This window comes from Epinephelus moara, chromosome 19 (assembly GCF_006386435.1).
Source record: "Epinephelus moara isolate mb chromosome 19, YSFRI_EMoa_1.0, whole genome shotgun sequence".
In the NCBI taxonomy this organism is placed as follows: Eukaryota; Metazoa; Chordata; class Actinopteri; order Perciformes; family Serranidae; genus Epinephelus; species Epinephelus moara.
The window spans coordinates 11,674,030-11,692,899 of NC_065524.1; the positions used below are offsets into that span (position 1 = coordinate 11,674,030).

At 40.7% G+C, this 18,870-nt stretch overlaps 1 protein-coding gene across 4 annotated transcripts in view; it reads right to left on the reverse strand.

Moving 5' to 3' along the window:
- Positions 1-18,870, reverse strand: part of dntt (deoxynucleotidyltransferase, terminal) — a 125,779-nt gene that overhangs the window by 41,939 nt on the left and 64,970 nt on the right. For 3 of the 4 annotated variants that reach the window (XM_050071051.1, XM_050071050.1, XM_050071048.1), the window contains 3 exons: positions 17,384-17,486; positions 1,288-1,536; positions 773-856 (listed from right to left, as the gene is read on the reverse strand). In XM_050071051.1, the coding sequence (XP_049927008.1) occupies positions 773-856; positions 1,288-1,536; positions 17,384-17,486 (436 nt within the window). The remainder of the gene's footprint in view (positions 1-772; positions 857-1,287; positions 1,537-17,383; positions 17,487-18,870) is intronic. The other variant, XM_050071049.1, reaches the window with a different exon arrangement.

An 18,870-nucleotide genomic window follows, 5' to 3' on the forward strand; every position in this document is an offset into this window, starting at 1 on the left:
GCCAAACAATCAGCAGGATCTGAACAGGCATGTTTTGAAAGGGTCACCACACTAGTACAACAGAGTTTTAAAATCTGATTAATAAGACATTTTGGTTGCACCTTATGTTTGGTTCTGTCAGAATTGTTAGCTACCTAGCTAGTTTAATTAAGCTTAGAGCAGGTCCCATCCCCACAAACTCAAATGCCTCTGGTTTGTCTTAATTGTATTGAATAAACTCAGACAGATAAAAAGTCTCAAACCCAAAGAAAATGACAAAGTAAAGCTTAGAGGAGAAATAGACTCTGCAATAATTCACCAAAAACTGATCCCTTTTGAAAGTAAGGGTGATTTGGTAATTTCGCAGAGATCCTAATGCTTTTTGACAGCAGTGGTAGCCATAGTAACCTCGAGTTTAGTATAAAAACTTTTTAAGGGATGCTCAGCTCAAAATCCACGATCAAATCCAACACATATCCTCAAAGAAATCATTTGGATGAATACTGTGCTTCTACTTGCGGCTTGTATGTTGAGCTGTTTATATTATTTTGCTTTTTTGGCCATCTTTTACTGAAAATATCACAGTCGGGAACACTGAGCATATGGGTGGAAGGCAGAGAAGTGGTGTTGCAGCAGAAGTAGTTTCCGAAGTTTGTATGGATGTTGTGATACTTTTTCTCTGCTGTGAATACTTGAGATTGGGGTACACTGCAACTAAAACCAAAGCAAGTTATGAGCTGATTGACCAAGGAATGAGTGCCAGTTGCTGTGTATCCAGTGTTGCACTAAGTACCTTGGTTTTGTCGTACAGGGCATGGTTGTCCAAAAGCATCCTCCGTTTCACTTGAGCGAACCTCCTCAGGTCTCTCTCAAACTGCTGTAAAAGAAAAGAATCAATAGTCTGAAATATGTTTTACTTGTCAGTTTTATGGCACTGAAAGGAAAGAGGGATGTCTGAATACATTTTTTCTTCCTGAAGGACTTTCTACCTATTTATCCCGTAACAAAGAAGGTTATTCACACCAGACATTTTATATAATATTGTGTACTGACTTTTTCATACCTTCAAATTTCTTTGAAGGTGTTTTAGTTGTCTAAAATGTATCTCTTTAGAGCCAGAATACCAAAGCCTACCTCAACCTTGATGTGGTTCTTGTATCCAAGCAACATTTTATGACATGGTGGTGACACACAAGAAATGACTGTTGATGAAATACAGTAACTTCTACGTTTTTCTTTTTCACCCATGGATTTCACCTGCAGCTACTTCTCGCTGCCATTCAGTCTGTATAATCCTTCATACTGTACCCTGGAGCCGGTCCAGCCCAGGAGAGCAAAGGCGTAACGATCCACAGGTGGCGACACCAAGTCCACGCGCACTGCCCTCCAGCCCCTGCTGTCCCCCTCGGCTCTGTGGAGACCTCCCTCCACTTGGCTGCCCTCCAGCCGCAGGATCAAGAAGCACTTTGCAAAGTGGTCCATGGCCTCAAACCTGCAGCTGGGAAGCTTTGCTATATCAAAGGTGGAGGCCTGGTATTCACAGTACAGCAGAATGCCCTGGTGAAGAGAGAAAAATGAAAGTCCCCCTCCAGACATCTTGTGAAGTATGTAAAAATACTACTACTTACGACTACTACTACTACTACTACTACTACTACTACTACTACTACTACTACTACTACTACTAATTAATCTATTAAAATGTTTTTTTTAACATGGCTTTCCTACATAAAAAATTTCTTCATTGAGAAATTTTGGATGTGNTGAAGTATGTAAAAATACTACTACTTACGACTACTACTACTACTACTACTACTACTACTACTACTAATCAATCTATTAAAATGTTTTTTTTAACATGGCTTTCCTACATAAAAAATTTCTTCATTGAGAAATTTTGGATGTGGCCTCCATCCCGCCCACCACTGCTGCTTGCGGTAGGTTTTGCTTTCACTTTCAGTTTCCGTTTTCTCCAGCGCTGACATAGCACTAAAAGTTGGCTCAAGATGGCTAGCATTAGCATTAGAGGAAACATCGAAGAATTTCAACCCTACGTGTTTGAGCCTCTGTCAGACTCAGATGAGAAGTTTTGTGCATCAAAATTAATAACAAGCAGACATATGAGCATGGTAAGTTTGGTTAGCATCTTTTAATAGTTTATGTTGTTTATTAGCTTGTTACAGAGCAAACTCATATCGGCCACTTGTATCTGCAATCTCGTTCTTTCAGTCACTACCCAAAGCTCGTGACCATAGATGAGGGTTGGGATGTAGATGGACCAGTAAATTGACAGCTTTGCCTTCCTTCCTTCCTTCAGCTCCGCCACAGCGGTCCGGCGTAGTGCCTGAATCACTGCAGACTCCTTGCCAAACCACCTTTCCATCTAATGCTCCATTTTACCATCACTCGTGTACAACTATTTGAAGGTGCTGACTCTCATCCCACCGCTTAAAACTCAGCTGCAAACTGCCCCAGTGCATGCTGGAGGTCACAGTGTGATGAAGTCAACGGAACCACATCATCTGCAAAAAGCAGAGATGCAATTCTGAGGTCCCCAAAACTCAGGGACCAGATGATAAGATGGCGCCTATTCATTCCAAAGGAGTGGCTTGCCTGGTGCATACGCCAAAAAAGTTTCTAGTTGCCACGTTTACTTCTACAGTATGTGGCCCACTGAATATGAGCAGTTGTGTTTCTACTGCTGGCCCTGCTAGTGAGTAACCACTTCGCTCATAGACTTTACATAGTGATGACGTCACAGATTTTTTAAAACATTTTTCTCAGCTCCCGATGAAAGTCTTACAACTACATTCATGGATCAAAAATTCATAACAAAAACAGTCATAAATGCCTTGTTTGCAGTTCAAGCTATCATGTCAACAGTTTAACAGACGTCCCTTTTACACTGGTGATCTTTGGAGAAATTGCTTTTTTTCCCACTGCAATACCTTAAGTGGCCACTGGAAACAATTGACCTATGGCTAAGTCACGCCCTCAAACGCGATGAGCCAATCACAGTGCGTACAGCCATTCCCATACACTCGGGCATTCTCTGCCTGGACGTTAATTGAAATGCATTACAGAAAGTCAGGGCTGTTCGGTTTTATGAGCTTTTTCAGAGATTTGAAGTTTAAAAATGGTCAAACGGTGTGCATGGGGCACATGCAACTCCGACACAAGGTATCCTGAGAGGCTGGGCGACCAGGTGTATTTTTTACTCTTTCCTAAACCACATCTCAACCGAGAAAAGTGTCTCCTTTGGATAAAGTTGTGCGGTAACGTTAGACCACAACATCAACTCAACGTGAAAAAGATTAACAAGGATGGCTACATCTGTTTTAAGGTAAGTCAACATCGTGTTTGAGGCAACAAAGAAATATAAAGTTATCTTTAACATCTCTAGCTAACGTTAGCTAAAGTTAGCCTAACGCTCCTAGCTGCGTTGTTCATCATGTCACCTTGTTTGCTGGGAGTTCATTAGCCTATTTTGTTCTAGTTTTGTACTTTGGTGATCGTACATCATTGTTAGCTGTTGTCCATAGGGCTCTAGTTAAGCTAACGTTAACTTCTGGATCTTAGCTTCATTAACTTATCTGTAATCGCGGAGATAACAAAGGTTGGCAAACGTTATGCTGAATGATTCAGTGTAAATACTGTAGCACCAAACTAACGCAGAGACACTCTTGGTAAGGATGGTAAAAAGGCCGTTATCCTTTTCTCATATTCTGAGCCAAAAACCTTAACTTCAGTGGCACTTTAACTTGTTGTCTTTGATGGTGATGGCAACGAGATGCAGTTCACAAGCGTACACTGTGAACTGTAAGTTTTGGCTTGTAATTTAAGCTTTTCATCGACCTTCTCAACAATGAAATGATGAATATATCCCTCCAATGTGTAGTTTATGCCCTTTTGGTTACTTCTGAATTAAATCTGATCGATATGTCCCCAAAAATCATCAGTTGCCTCTTGCGAAATGCCGTGTACTGTGACACCTGCCATAGCGCCGGTCACTGAATGATGATAGTTTGTCCAAGTGAGTGGAGGGGGCGTGGCTTAGCCATAGGTCAATTGGAAGCAAGGCTCACCTGCACTGCTAGAGGCCTGCTGTTCCCTTGTTGATATGTGTTTTCTAATTAGACAGCAATTGGCTTTTGTAATAGTGATGTACCTAATCTAGCTTGCCCCTCGAACGTTTTAATCATAGATTTCAGGGAAGTGCACAGACATCGCCATTTCTGAAGAGGAATGTGAAAACACCTCTCTAGTGACAAACTTTACTCAGATACAAGTCAGGATAGTCAAGGTCAGACATTTTAGGGGACATAAATGGAAGAAAAACACATTTTTGAGTGGAAACTGATCATTTATGTTTACTGGTTTTTATAAATCTTTTTCTTTCTAAAATGCTTGTGTCTGGTACATATTGTATCAGTTTGTTTAGACACACATCAGTCCATAAAATATTCTCCACACCCATTAATAACAGTATTATTTGTAGCATTTATAGCTTAAATATTAACACTAAATTAAGTAAGAGTTATGCACTTGAAATATGAAAAGGCCGTTTTGCATGAGCCTTGGCAAGCAACTTTAAGGAGGACAGTTCCGGCACCCAGGGGCCCTGACAGCTAAAACCCGGTCACCTTTCATCTTTAGCCCAGACTTCAGAGCAGCCAAAAACAGCCCTACTATAACTGAAGATCAGAGCCTGTGCACTGGCTAGAAGGCTTGAAGTATAATCTGTAAGCAAGGTGTTGATCAGCCTTATCTCTCTTCGTTAATTCCTTAATTGTCACCAAAGTGAGGATGCCACATTTGGAATAAAATGGTCTCTCCTCGTCAAAACCACTGAGGATTTCACCAGACCTGAGTCATGCCTTATTAGCATTATGGTAATCAAGAGGAGAGGATATCGGAAGCCTGCGTGATTACCCCTGTCACTGACTGGCAGGAGCCATTTAATGTTTTAATTTGTATTTTAAAAAATGACTGGAATACTGCTTAAGGTTTAAACTTAGATCAAAAAGCACAGTTACAGTAAAATGCTTCAATTAATGTATTTGTTAAAAGACCATGAGCTTCAGCTTTTGTTTAAAACGTTAAATCAACTCCCCTATTGTCATGAGTAATAGAGAAGTTCAGTCCTTTACATCTGCCAAAAAATGAGGTGATGTCAATATATTAAAGTCAAAGTTTTTACTGGAAGAACTGGCTGAATTTTGTCAGGGTGGAAGTGTCTGGCAGACAAGGACGACTGTTGCTCCCACTGTCTGACCTAGAATTGAGTCATTGAGTACACCACAGTCACTTTTTCTGTTATTTGACAGGCAGGATGAGAGCACAGCCACAGAGAAACCAGACCCCCCCCCCCCCCCCCCCCCCGTCTCTGAAGCCAAGTAAAAAACCTTGGGATCATTAATGGCCAAATGTTGTAATCTCACATCACCTCCCTGTTTCTGAATCCATCATAAGATCACTTAACACAAATAGTTTCAGTGCTGTGTGGTTCAGAAAATTGTTATTCTTACAAAACGTCATTGCGTTCACTGAGCAACCACAACTTTCTTTAAAACCAGATTCTTTAAAATCTTGCAGATAAAAGGCAGTTTAGATACATGCCTGGAGGTATTGAACATGGGTGAGTCAAGGTTATGCTTCTTTAAACGAAGCTGGATATTTGCCATCTTAAAAGACTAAATGAGGAACTTTCTTTAAAGGATGTCTAGTGGGCTGGTGGATGGTCTGATTTTTTCAGGGGTTTTTTTTTGTGAACAGCTGGTATTGAAGAGACTGCAGAGTTCTGCCCATGTTTTGTTTTTTGTTTTGTTTTATGGGTTGTTTTTTTTGTTTTTTTTAATTTAGATTTTTTTTTTCTCTTTGGATGCACTTACTACAGGTAAAACTTTGATTTTTAATTAAAGTATTTTGCAAAACTACCAGTGTAGTAGAAAACAAATAAGTCTACACACCAAGCGGCTCCCATTTAGAAGGATTTTAAATGCTGAGTGATGTTTCCAGCTACGATTCTTCCTCTTATAGACTTATTTGTTTTCTACTTTGTCAGACGTTTCTTTGGTTCAGCACCTGCTCCATTGGAAGTTGGGATGTACATGTCTTTTGTATTGTTTTTAAAACTAACAACATCACCATCAGCCTCAGCTGTACTTAGAGTTTAATGCTAATTCACAAGTGTTAGCATACTAAAACACTAAAATAGGATGGTGAACATGGTAAACATTAAACCTGCTAAACATCACCATGTTAGCATTGTCGTTTTGAGCATGTTAACACACTCACATGAGCAAAGCTTTGGGCACCTCCAATCTATTTTCAGAGCAGCAGCAAGCCGTTGCTCAGGCTCGCTCAGGCCTCAATGTGCTCCCTGAATGTTGCTGTCACTCATAACTGGACATTTTTTCACACTCCATCCAGAGTTTTCTTGCTCGTTGCGACGTGATGCCTCGCTGCAGCGGTCACGAGTTTGACTCCGGCTTGCAACCCTTTGCTGCATGTCGTCCCCCCACTCTCTCCGTCTCCCCATTTCACACTGTCCTGTATATTAAAGGCAAAAAGCCCAAAAAATAATCTTAAAAAAAAGAAAAAGAAAAAAAAAAAGAAATAGTATACTAAAAAATAAAATACTGACAAATTAAAGGACTGTACATTTCCGTAGCCAGTAAAACAATGTTTGCACCCCATATTTAACAAGGCTTAAAAAATACCTGGCCCAAAGTTGGATCTAATTTCTGACCCTGTGAAAATTGTCACTGCTTGTAGGCAAATTTCCTACTAGCACTCTCAGCACGCTTTAGCAAGTTTTTTGTGTTTTTTTTTTTTTTTATATTTTTAGAAACTCACACTGGCAATCACAACATAACTGGTATTGATATAAAAAAAACAGCAGGAGTATGGAGTAAAAGGACACGGAATCCTGTGTGAACATCTGCTCAGACTTGTCATCAGTGTAATTTGAGCACGGAATGGTAAAAAAATAAAAAAAAGGGGATGGCCGAAGATCTAATAGAGACACGAACCTCTAGTCAGCCATAGTAGATGGCTGAAGCCCATTCCCTGGTAAATGGTTCCACTCCTCAGATAATGAAATCCCTGCCAAGTAAGATGTCAGTGTGTTGAAGAGAAGAGAAAAAGAGAGGAGCACTACTGAGAAACAAAGCCATAAGAGTAGAGAAGAGTGAAATGGAGTGTGTGCGAGAGACTTAGAGAATAAAGCGTTCAACCTGTAAGAGAGAGTGAGAAATAGTTGGACGAGAAGATAGCGGGAAAGGCAGAAAAGCGGAGGGAGGAAAAAGACAGAGAGTCTGTGAATTGATTTCCTCCGAGCCTCGGCCTGGCTGATTGTGCCTCTCCCTGGATGCAGGAGTGTTAAGGCGATTAAGATTACAAATTGTCAATTTAATTCCAGCGCCCAGCGTAATTGTTGGGATACCGCTCTCCTCTCACTGGCCATAAATCTGCTGCACTCTCCTTAAAGAGCAATAATTGGGGAAGCGAGTGTAGCGAGGAGCCACTCTGCCCATCCAGCCAATGACTGAGGTTAATCACAAAGCATTAAACACCTAGTCAGCATCGCCCGAATAGCCACTACTAAACAGTCCTGCCGACCGTCGAACTGCACAAGATATCAGATGAGGACTTCCCAGAGAGCACTGTGAGAGGACGTAGCAAGAAATCCAAGGTGGTGACTGTGAAAACCTTGAGTGACACACGGAAAGTGGATCTAAAAGAAATCGCCGGCCGCCTCCTCATTTTTTCGCCTCTAATTATCTTCGGGGTGGACTCGTTTGTCGTGCAATTGCAGGCAAAAATTCTTGATTTCAGCCTCTGCTGCAACCCCTGGACCGCTCCACCTCCGCAATTACAGATAACCATTCACCTTCCAATAATAGGCAGGGAGAGGGATTCTTAACGTCCCCCTTTACGTTCAGTAATGGCTTAGCTAAAGGCAGTGACAGTCCCCACTTAGATAATGAGGCCAGAATGACAGCATAAAAGCACTTAAACACTGACTAATCTGAAATTAAAATCCCCGCGAGCCACACTTGAGACAAGTTGTGGAAGAAGGTCTGCAACCCGTCTCATGCACGAGGCCGCGAATGTAGGTCACGTCTTATTCTGGCAGATATTCCGGTCCCTCCTGGCAGTGTATTTCTTTAAGCCTTGAATCATTTTGATGCCTTTAGAGGAAAGTATTAATGAGTTATAGTGACAGTTGCATGAGCTGTTAAGCACCTGAATACGGACGGCCTTTGTTCGATGAGGTTTGCGGCCCTCCTGCCTCCACACACACACACACACACACACACACACTGTAGTCACACCTCTTTCTCTCAGTCTCTGTCTTTCTGTCTGATACACACACTCACAAATCCAGCACAAAAACGAGATGTCATGAAGTTCCCCGTCTCAGCATTGCCGGGGGCTGTTTAGCCCAATAGCGCTCTGTAATCATCTCCCACGCAGCAGGTAATGTCAGCGAGCATCTGAGAGTAAGCTTATTCCACCAGAACTGTTTACAGAGGGAATTACAGAGGAGGACAGCGGGAAGATAATCTTTCCCCAAAGCTTCGCCTCGGAGCACTGAAAAAAAGAAACAGTCAAGTGAACACGACTTTTGAAATTGTGACAAAAAAAAGCTTTTATTTTTTTCTATGTGATTATTTACTCAGGGTCTTTTCTTGAGAGAGAGCAATGAGTGGTTGCAGCAGGCAGCAGCCGCGGCCACCTGCATCCAGAGGAGGAACACGATGTTGTCAGGGACGCAAAGAGCTCTGATCTCATCTCGCAATCTCTCTGACTCACGGAAAGAGACTTCAAACCCTGCCTACAAGTCACAGATTAGCACGCGTTAGCCAGGGCCGTTTGAACTGCATTTCGACTTTGATTCGGAGCTTCGGCGGAATGAAAGAGACTGATGGCTGAAATTAAAGTGCGGCAGTTTGTGTGTCTGTATGTGTGTCCTCTCAATGTCAGTCAAAGTAGCCTTTAGTGCTCAGATTTTATTTAGGTCCAAAAGTGACAAACTCTATGTGACTGCAAAATAACCTCGGCCGTATGGACAGTGCTGCCCAAATCACTTATTCAACCAGAGGGAAAACTCTCCGATCCCTAACCGCATCGACTCTGACCAAATGCAGAACAATAAAGCCGGAGCTGAATGGCATTATAATGGTGGCGGTGCACAAAGAGCTCAGCCTTCAGAAAGCTGCACTTATACAGTATTTAGAGACAGAGATGATAGATGGATGGAGGATGAAACATGGCCCTCTCCGTCTCTCCGTTGCAATTACCAGGGCCAAGCTGAATCTCATCTGTCTGCCACAGAAGCACGGTGGCTGACCTTGCCTCTGCCCCCAAGTTATGCTTTCAGAATATCAGCAGGCGGAGGGAGGGGGAGAAAAAAAATGATGAACCCGTTTTTACAAGGACGTTTCTAGATAGATGTATTTTTAACTCCCTGCAGGCTGAGGAGGGGTGCTGAAGGGGGTGCAGGGACTGCCCGTGATATTAGGCCTGAGTGAAGACACGTGGGCCCCAAGGGGCTTGATTGCAGATGACAAGGTTACACGACTTAGAGTCAACCTCTGCTACCTCCACTTAATCATTGTCTCTTGTGTCCTCGTCCCCGCAGACCGCTCCCCTCTGCATCCCGATTCCATCCAGCCTGCTGAGAAGAAAGCTTCCGGTCGGATCACAACGTCTCTTCTTAGGCTCCTAAAGCCTTCTTAACACCTGCCCTTGCCCGCATAATTCACTGTCTCACATCCATTCTACCTTATCCCTGCACATTCACACATACTTTCACACCTTCGCCTCGTTCCCCTCTACCTATAGTGAACGTAAGTGGCTGCAAGAGGTGAGAGCTCCCCCGCGATAACATACAGTAAGTAGGAGGTAATTATCGTCTGGATGGACCGCTGAAGGAGTGGAGGCATGTGGAGGTGTGGATGGAAGAGGGACGGAGGGATTTATTTTTAAACCCAGTGATGACAAAAAGAAGCCGACAGCTAGACTAGACAGAGCGGTCCTGCTCTTCATCAAACACTTGTCTCCTCTCATGACCCTCTCCAACTACGCATTTATCTGAGGGAGAAAACTGTGTTGACAAATCCTCTTGGTTTTTTTTCTTTTCTTACAGAATGTCATGGACTGTACTTTCTTTGTAAGCGATATTGTCCAAAATGCATTTGCATTGGCCTACAGAGATCCGGTTTTGCTGAAACATGTTGTGTCATCATGTTCCGTGGAAAGATATCAGCTTATAGTAAGACATTAATTAGGACTTTACTCAGGCCTGGTTCACATGTATACAGATGTATTTGAAACTGTAGTTTTTCCTATGCATATTGTTCTTTCATTCACGTGCAGACTGCGTTTTGGATCATTGAAAACAGACCTGAGTGTGGTCTTTGGTAGTGTAAACACCAAAGATGCTCTATAACATAAGGTAACGCACTACAAATTGTGCCAATGGTTTGAAATGATATGCACTACCAGTCTCCTAATTGAGCATGCTCATCCCAACACCTCCTTTAGAAGTGTTGTGAAGGTTGTGTGGATGGATGAAAGCAGATTCAAAACAGTACAACACTATACAAACCTAAAGCTTGCTCCTTAATTTGCAACTTGTTTTAATCTGCTAGCTTTATATCTGCTATCTTAACCCAGTACAAGATCATATCAGTCTAATTACATTTTCTTTTCCCCCTTCAAAAACAGTTAAATGATAACAATAATAGTATTATATAGCAAAGAAATACAAGTTTTATTTTAGTTTTAACTTTTAATTCATGCTTTAAATGTCTGTATATCTGGTTGGAAAGCAACGTCGGACTCGACAGCACTGCAGTGAAACTGGACCAGCACCAGAGAGGAGATTCTGTGCTGCCAGATCTCAAGAGAGTGAGAGACAGAGACAGGTCTCAAACAAAGTTAATTTTCTCATGATTTGTCTGTCTGAAAAATGCCATTTTAGTGTCAGAATGTTCGGAAGATTTGTGGATTGTCCAATATTTGCCTCTGTGACTGTGGGGTGAAGAAAATTGGTCACAATCTGTACTCATGCACACTTTTCCCATTTGAACGAATAGACACAGGTATGCTGCTAGTTTCCCAAAGGTGCGGGGCAGTGGTAAAACCCGCATGGCACAGATACAGGAAATTACTCTAAAGCAAGCCATCCCGGTTTATCAATGATCTCTGTAAACACTAACGCATCCTGATGTGTTCCGACAAGGACTGTGTCATTAATGTAGGACGTAGTGATTGTTTTAGCAATACTCTATAACTTGCCCATTTTATAACGAGTTGGATAAATATATCGCATGATTGTTTTGCCTTATGAAAGGAGACGTGATGTGACTAGCGTGCACGCTAGCGAGCTAGCCAGAGTCTGAGTAGTAATTGTGCACAAGGCCTTTTGAACCTCTAGGTTAAATTACATACGCAGTAACCAAATCTGAACATAAGTGTTCACCTGGAGACGCATGATGGACACGTTTGAATGGCAATGTGTCTCAGCTGTCCACTAGTGTTCGGATCACCAAAATGCATGTACATTACATGTACATGTAAACAGGCTCATCTACTTCTTTGATTAGCTTTAGGGTTATAAAGCTACCTGTTGGTCTGGCATGCTCTTGACAGCGCTTCAGTTGTGTTTTCATTTTGCCAAGATTTTTTTTTTTAACAGTGCTGTTGTGCAGCGTGAGAGAAAAACCTTGTTTTCACAAATACCGATGTACATGTGGACTAGGACTTACATAGACATTTTACCAAAGTAGGCTACTGCTGATCTGAGGGCAGACATAATACATTGGTATGGCTGGCACGCACCTCTGTTTGGTGTAGTTACCTTAAATGAGCTTTATATGTTATTTAGAGCATATCTATGCATATCTATGACTCAGAGGTTGTCCGCACACAGCTATTAACATAGAGGTGGTTGGAGCCAGCAGCTAGCCGCGAACAGTGCTAATGTAGCAGATAGAAAAATGACTGGAAATCACTTTTGTAGTTGTGATATGTGTCCCATTATAATATGTAATAATTCTACCAAAATCCTTCACCTGTTCTGTTGTTTCAAAGTTATTCTGCTTGGTAGTGGAAGTACTGTAATTGTTTGTGTGACTGCGCCCTCTGCTGACTGTGAGTAGATTTCCCGCGCTAATTCCGGCATCACGACGGTCTGCAGTAAACTTGGCTGCGAGAGGTATGTATTCACAGTAGCGCGATTACAAACTGAGAATTTTAACTTCTGATGTTGATTTAAGTGCACAAAGCACCTTATTGACGTAGAATGTTATTCGAGTAGATTATTTGAGTAGTTTTCTGTTGGGCTGAGTAAACTAGCTAAACCATGTTTTTCCTGTGCATATGTGCTGGTGTCCACCATTTCATCTTCACATGGTATGCATGTTTAAGCTTGTCTTTTTGTTGTGTTAAGGCCAAAACACACCAGCGGCGTACGACGCGCGTCAAAACAGCTGCCCCCATTATTTTCTATTTACAAACCCACACCGGCGGCGGCTCAACGCGCGTCAACGTGCCGCACCGCACACTATTGTCCTATTTTTCCAGCGTCACAGCCCTTGAAAAAGCGCTATTTTGTACTTCCCAGCCTAGCGGACTGGAGTGTGCTATAGAAATCTCGTTGATGCCCCGCAGCGCGACGCTTTTTGTGTGTGTTGGGGGCGGCACTTGACTCGCATCAATGACACCGCCGTCATATGACGCCGCCGGTGTGTTTTGGCCTTTAGGCGTGTTGTTGTGAAGATAGAATACACATGACAGCGTTTTGCTCTCTGTGGACTCAAAACAGGTGCATGTGTATGTGCTGTACTCCCATTACCATGTTCTGCAAATGTATTTTTTAATCTAGAGTTTCTATATGAAGTGACTGTGATGCAGGATAGTTTTCCTGACAGCTGTTTTTATTGAATATGTATTTTTTGTGTCCGCGTTAAATAAAAAAAACTAAAATTAAGCCTGAATGAATAACAAATGTTCTTACTTTGTGTCCCTATTAACATTCAGTCAACTGTCATGATAACACAACTGATTTTAGGCTTGGCTCATTATAACACCATTAGTTAATAAATCACCTTGATGTATTTAATATCAAGTGCAGAGTAGCAGTGACCAGCTAGCCAGTGGTGTGCACACATGGGGACTCACATGGACTAACATGCATGCACACAATAATGAGCAGAGAGGTAGCGAATGGTTGTTTGCTGCTTAATGCTCTGAATATCATAGAGAGTTACTTTAACAGACTGGTTTTATATTTTACATACTACATAAAATATAACTATATCTTAACACATCACAAAAATGCCATATGTGCAATGATCTCCCATCCAGTCTCCATGAGAGACATTTTTTGGTTGTCCATCTGACTGAACAGCTGCACTTTTATTTTAATCAATACAGCTGTCTAGACAGGTCACACAACAGCTCACATGTCTTTTCTATCATTTAATGGGTATTCAATGGAAGGAGCAGCATTGGTGGGGGCATGCCTCTTCAAGCACCAGTGAGACAATGAAATCCAGTTAGAGTAACAGAGAAATGAGACTGAAGGCCTATTAGATGCCAAAGCACTGGGCAGTAGTTTATAATACTACGGGAGAGGATTTAACAACTTAGGGGGAGAAATGTTTACAGCAACCCACAACTCTTTCAATATCATGTCACATCATGGTTTAAGCCGATGCATTTTCAGGTAATCTATTGTAATGCAGAGTGAAACTATAGCTGAATGGATCTTTTTCAGAGCAGACATTTGGACTTGTCAAACACAGGTGTGTTAACATTATCTGTTGCATTGCATTGCAGTAATTACTGGGCCAGAACCGTGGTTTATGTCATTAGTTCCACCTGTGATTTTCCTGCCGTGGCAATTCAAAATGTCAGCTGTGAAAAGCTATATTAAAAAAAAAAAAAAAAAAAAAATCAGATTAATTTGTTAGCAATGTAAAGTACAAAACAGACATATTTCTGACGGGGAAAAAAAGGATGTGTGGCGATGTACATCAAATAAACACGTCAGTCAAAGCTTATCTCGCTCTCTCCAGTTCACCCTCAATAACAGCAGAAGAGCCTTTTGTCTTTTCTATGTATAAACTCTGACAGACACAAGAAAAAAACAGCATGAGAGAGAAAGAACCGCCGCTTTTAAGTCTTCAAGTATCTCAAATGGCAAGGTCGTTATTCATGGATGAAACACAACCATTAACATTTCTATTTCCTTCAAAAATCTTACGTCTCAATCACGCTTATCTGACTGCACAACCAATCGATCTTCTTAAAACTGAACTTGCAGACATTAAAGAGACTGGGCTATTTTCTCCTCTCAAGAGCTGAATCTATGCACGCACACAAGGAATCATACTACACTCGTTCTGGTTTTTCACTTTCTTTATATGCAAAAAGAGCTGTTATCAAAATTCCTATTCTCACATAGTCTTGTAAAGTCATAAAGCAATGTGTAAAAATTAACATGCTGGACTTCTGTTTGCATCATTGCGATTAAAACCTCACTTTAATGTAATTAGGTAAATGTGTTTACATGCGCTGAGTATTAATCAGGCACTTCTGAAGCGCATTGATATTTGTCACATTACTGTGATATTAACAGCAAGTAATTGTCATCATTTGAGTACAGCCAATAATTAAACTATTATGTGTAGGTAAACACAGTCTGCCATTAACATTGTGTGTCACTGTGTTTTATCTCTCACTCACACATTTTCTCACTTTTCTCACTTTGTACTCACTGTCTCTCTGTTTTATTCAGACGCCGTCTGTCTGTCTGTCTCTCTGTCTGTCTGTCTGTCTCTCTCCGCATCCATCCTCTCCTTTCTTTCCCCCTTTTTTCCATCAAAGGATCCATTTTCCATTAACAGGATTCCAGAGCTGTCGATGGTCCTTGACAGCCCAACTAAAAGTTCTTAAAGTAACCTGCTACTATTTCTCTTTCTACCTGGATCACTCACGTTTTCCCCAGTCTCTTTCCATTAGAGGCAGAACCTCAGACCACCTTTCTCTCTCAGTTTTATTAAAAGAGGCTGCTATAAGTTTCCAAGGACAGTTCTGAGTGATGGAAAAAATGATAAACTTTATTCAGCGTATTATAATTGAAACAGATATGCTCTTAAGACAAGTAGTGCTGTACATTCTTCATATTATCATCTAGAACAGTGGTTCCCAACCGGGTAGTCACGGAGCACTCTTGATTTTAAGGGGTGTAATTTTAATGTGTTATCTGTCAAAGTCTACAATGGAACAAATATGGGTCCCTCAAGAAAAAGGTTGGGAACCACTGATCGAGAAAAACTCAAAGTGTCCCACAGTGACAATGAATGGGAGACTGACTGGTTTTTATCATACATGTAAACAGTCAAACATCACATCCGGTTTCCACATTAAATCTTAGGATGCCTTTTAGCTAATAAAGTCTTTTGTAATGTGTAAATTGGTTGCTAGGAAATAACAATAGCATCATCCAATCAAAAGCATTCAACTATGTAAAAAGAAGTTACTGTAGTATCGCAATGTTGTAGCGTAACTGCATTAATATCAGTTCTATGCAGCCAAACGATATATTAAACTTCGTAAATGTACACTGAGAAATTTGTGTGTCGGAGCTGGTATTATTCATGCAGTGTAGAATGAACCTGAAATTTTGAATTATGGACATACATGTTATTTTACATCATTATTAAACCTTCTGACCATAGTCTATATCAAGGGTGTAGGTTACCATATAGAACATGAGAAAATGTCCCTACAAATATTTGGGTGAACCTGTTAGTATTATCTTCATCCCACCAGCTCTGTGTATGAAAATATGGGACAAATCATCTTCATCGTATTAGGGATAGTGCATATTTTTCATATTTTTCAATACAAGACAAAGCCATATTATGCCTAAAGTCTAAAGTGTTTTCAGTTAGTTTCCGTATTCCACCTCAGATGGAGAGCTGCGCACAGCTGCTTAACCTTTGTCTCTTCCAGGGAGAGTCCTAATGGCATTCTGTGCCTGTCAGGCAGTCTGAAGGAAATACTTCCACATCAGCACAGCAATAATGTAATGCACAGCAGACTACAGGGCAGTTAGATTCTTGAAACAGTATGACTTTATTCACTTTAAATTATATTATATTATATGATTTGAATGTGCAGAATGTTGAACATGAGCAGAAATCTCTCTGAAACACATATGAGCTATTAAAGTCAGGGGTTTATAAATTAATTCAACTGAATTAATTTGTCATTGATATTAATAATGTGCCACATGCACATTAAAGAGGTTATTTCCCAAACAAAAGACACAAAGGAGGAGGGAAAAGTACAATATGCCGTCATGTGACATCAGTTGAGAAGTTGATTGACAAAAGAATAGATATTTGAAAGCAATACAGAATGCCCGAGAGCCATACTGCATTTTATTCTATTATAGCCTATTTTAATATTATAATATACTAATATACTATATAATATACTTCATAAAATGAAGTGTTGATGCTCAAAGTTCCCTGGAGGAGACCATCCGCTGAATATGTATCCCTATTAATGCTGAAATGAAAACTATGCACTCGTTCCATATTACCTATTTTATTTTTCAATCTAATCAAGTCACATATTAGCAATTTAACATTAGCTTTGCTTGTTAGTTATACCTGGCAGTATGTGGATGTGAATTTTCAAACAACTAATCTCTAAATTAGAACTAGCTTTAATCTAATGATGCAAAAAATCCTGTGCAACAAAATGCAATCAGATATCACAGCTCTGCAATAGCCTTATGATGTTTGAATATTAGATTTGTATTGAGATCATTTTAGAAGTGTTTTTTAAGTTTGTGGTTATGTTGTACAGGCCTGCATTATTCTGTACAGTGATGTCCACTCTCCACTGTCTGCTGTATCTTCTTCAAGTTTTAAGAGAACGGTAGGATGTGGGTTAAGTTTAATTAAAAAGTGATCAATTATGCATTTGGAAACACAGATAGCCACAGATGCACCCCAGTGTTTTAGTCTCTTAAAACTCGAAACCAGTTTCAGTCATTTAATTTTAGATGAAAAGCTGTGTTCAAACTGTGTCCTGAACTCCCACTTATTGTAATGCTACACTTGAGCACAACAAAAATACAGGGTTTCACTAAGATATTGTGCTGTGCTGTGTTTATTCTGTTATTTTGTCCATGAAATTCTGCCTTTGTATTTGCTTTAGCCTATAATGATGTTATCCAGGAGTGGTTTCTCAGTAATTCTGACTTGAACCAATACTGCCTACTAATTATATAATTGTATACATCGATAAGTTAAAGCAAATAATTGTCAATTTCCACTTCAGCTGCAGAAAAAGAAAACAATGCACTTACTTGCTTTTTCAGTTCATCAATTATGTCTGGTAGCAGCGTCTCCTCCCTCCCCAGCTCAGGTGTGGTCACGATAAAGTCTACGTCATGACCAAACTCCTTCCCCCTGGAGATAAAGATACAGCAGCGTTACCCACACACTGTGTCCAGGAAATAATGAAAAGAATTATCTTTCAGTCACAGCCCTTAACTGATGAAGAGGGAAGGTGGCAGACGGGGCTATTAAAAGCACAGGCCATGCTAATGACACTGACTTTTTTCATTTTTCTAACAAGTAATTTGTCCGAAGTTGTTAAGTGTAAAAGCTCCGTTTTGTTGCCTCAGCTGTCAGGGCTTTAACTTTTATGAGAATCATCATTTTCTGCTTGGATCAGTTTCATAAAGCAGACCCATATGGAGCCTGACTGCGCTTACACAATGCATTTTCTCCGTCAGCACAACGGCACTGTAGGGTAAGTGATTATTAAATGATTATCAGGCAGGAACATATACAATGAAAAGCTCAGCAGAGAACCATATGTGCCTGAGATATGTACACAAAAGGCATATCAAAGCTTGTGTCTGGAGTCAGCTTACTGAATCAATTACAACAAACAGATTTCACTCCTGTTAGTCGGGACAGTGATGTCTCCATTTCTGGAGATGCACCTTGAGATGATTGATGTCTAACAAATTATTTCAGTAGCCCTTTCACTCAGTGGGTTGGTGATAGCAGGTTTATAGTATCAGGGTTGAGATTCTAGTTGTGTCTTCAGTGAAAACTCTGTCAGAGTGTGTAATGAGGAAAAGTAAAATGTGAATTTGCCACTAGGAGGCTGTGAGTTTCTAAGATCCCAAGGTGATGTTCTGTTGATCTGTGCTTCCTTGTTGCATCCTCATACTGTAGAGTAAATATATAATTAACCTAACCTGTACTTGATCATGTTGCACAGTCCACTTGTATTAAACTTCCTCTACTGAGTAGAAAGGGGTCAATGGTACACATACAGTACGCTTCTTGAATTCATTATCCCATTAGTGACTGGCTTTCTGACTGAGAGCAACAGTTAGCAAGCTAGTTAGCTAGATATTGAGACTGACTACTGCTGATATGTACTCGGCTGGCTAACTCGTTAATAGTGAGCCTGCCAGCTTCACCAACTGCAACAATGGCTGGTATTGTTTTTACCTTGTGAGTCTGTTTGTGTGTGTGTGTACACATGTGTTGTCATAGCAAAATGTGGTCCCTTGAGACCAGGCTAGCCATTACAAAATATGGGCAGGGGGACAACAAATATAATTCTAATTATTCATATTTACATGTGTTTTGCATCTACTCGGTGTTAAGACCTTATTTTCTTACTGGAGGAAAGGAAAGGTAGTTGCATGTTCATCCTGGGCTGAAAAAGTGCCCTCCAATGAGTGATTAGAGGAGAGTAAAACCAAACGCTGATTGAAGAAATGTCTGCAAGGTATTAATTAAATCATGAGATCAAATCACGAGTGAACAA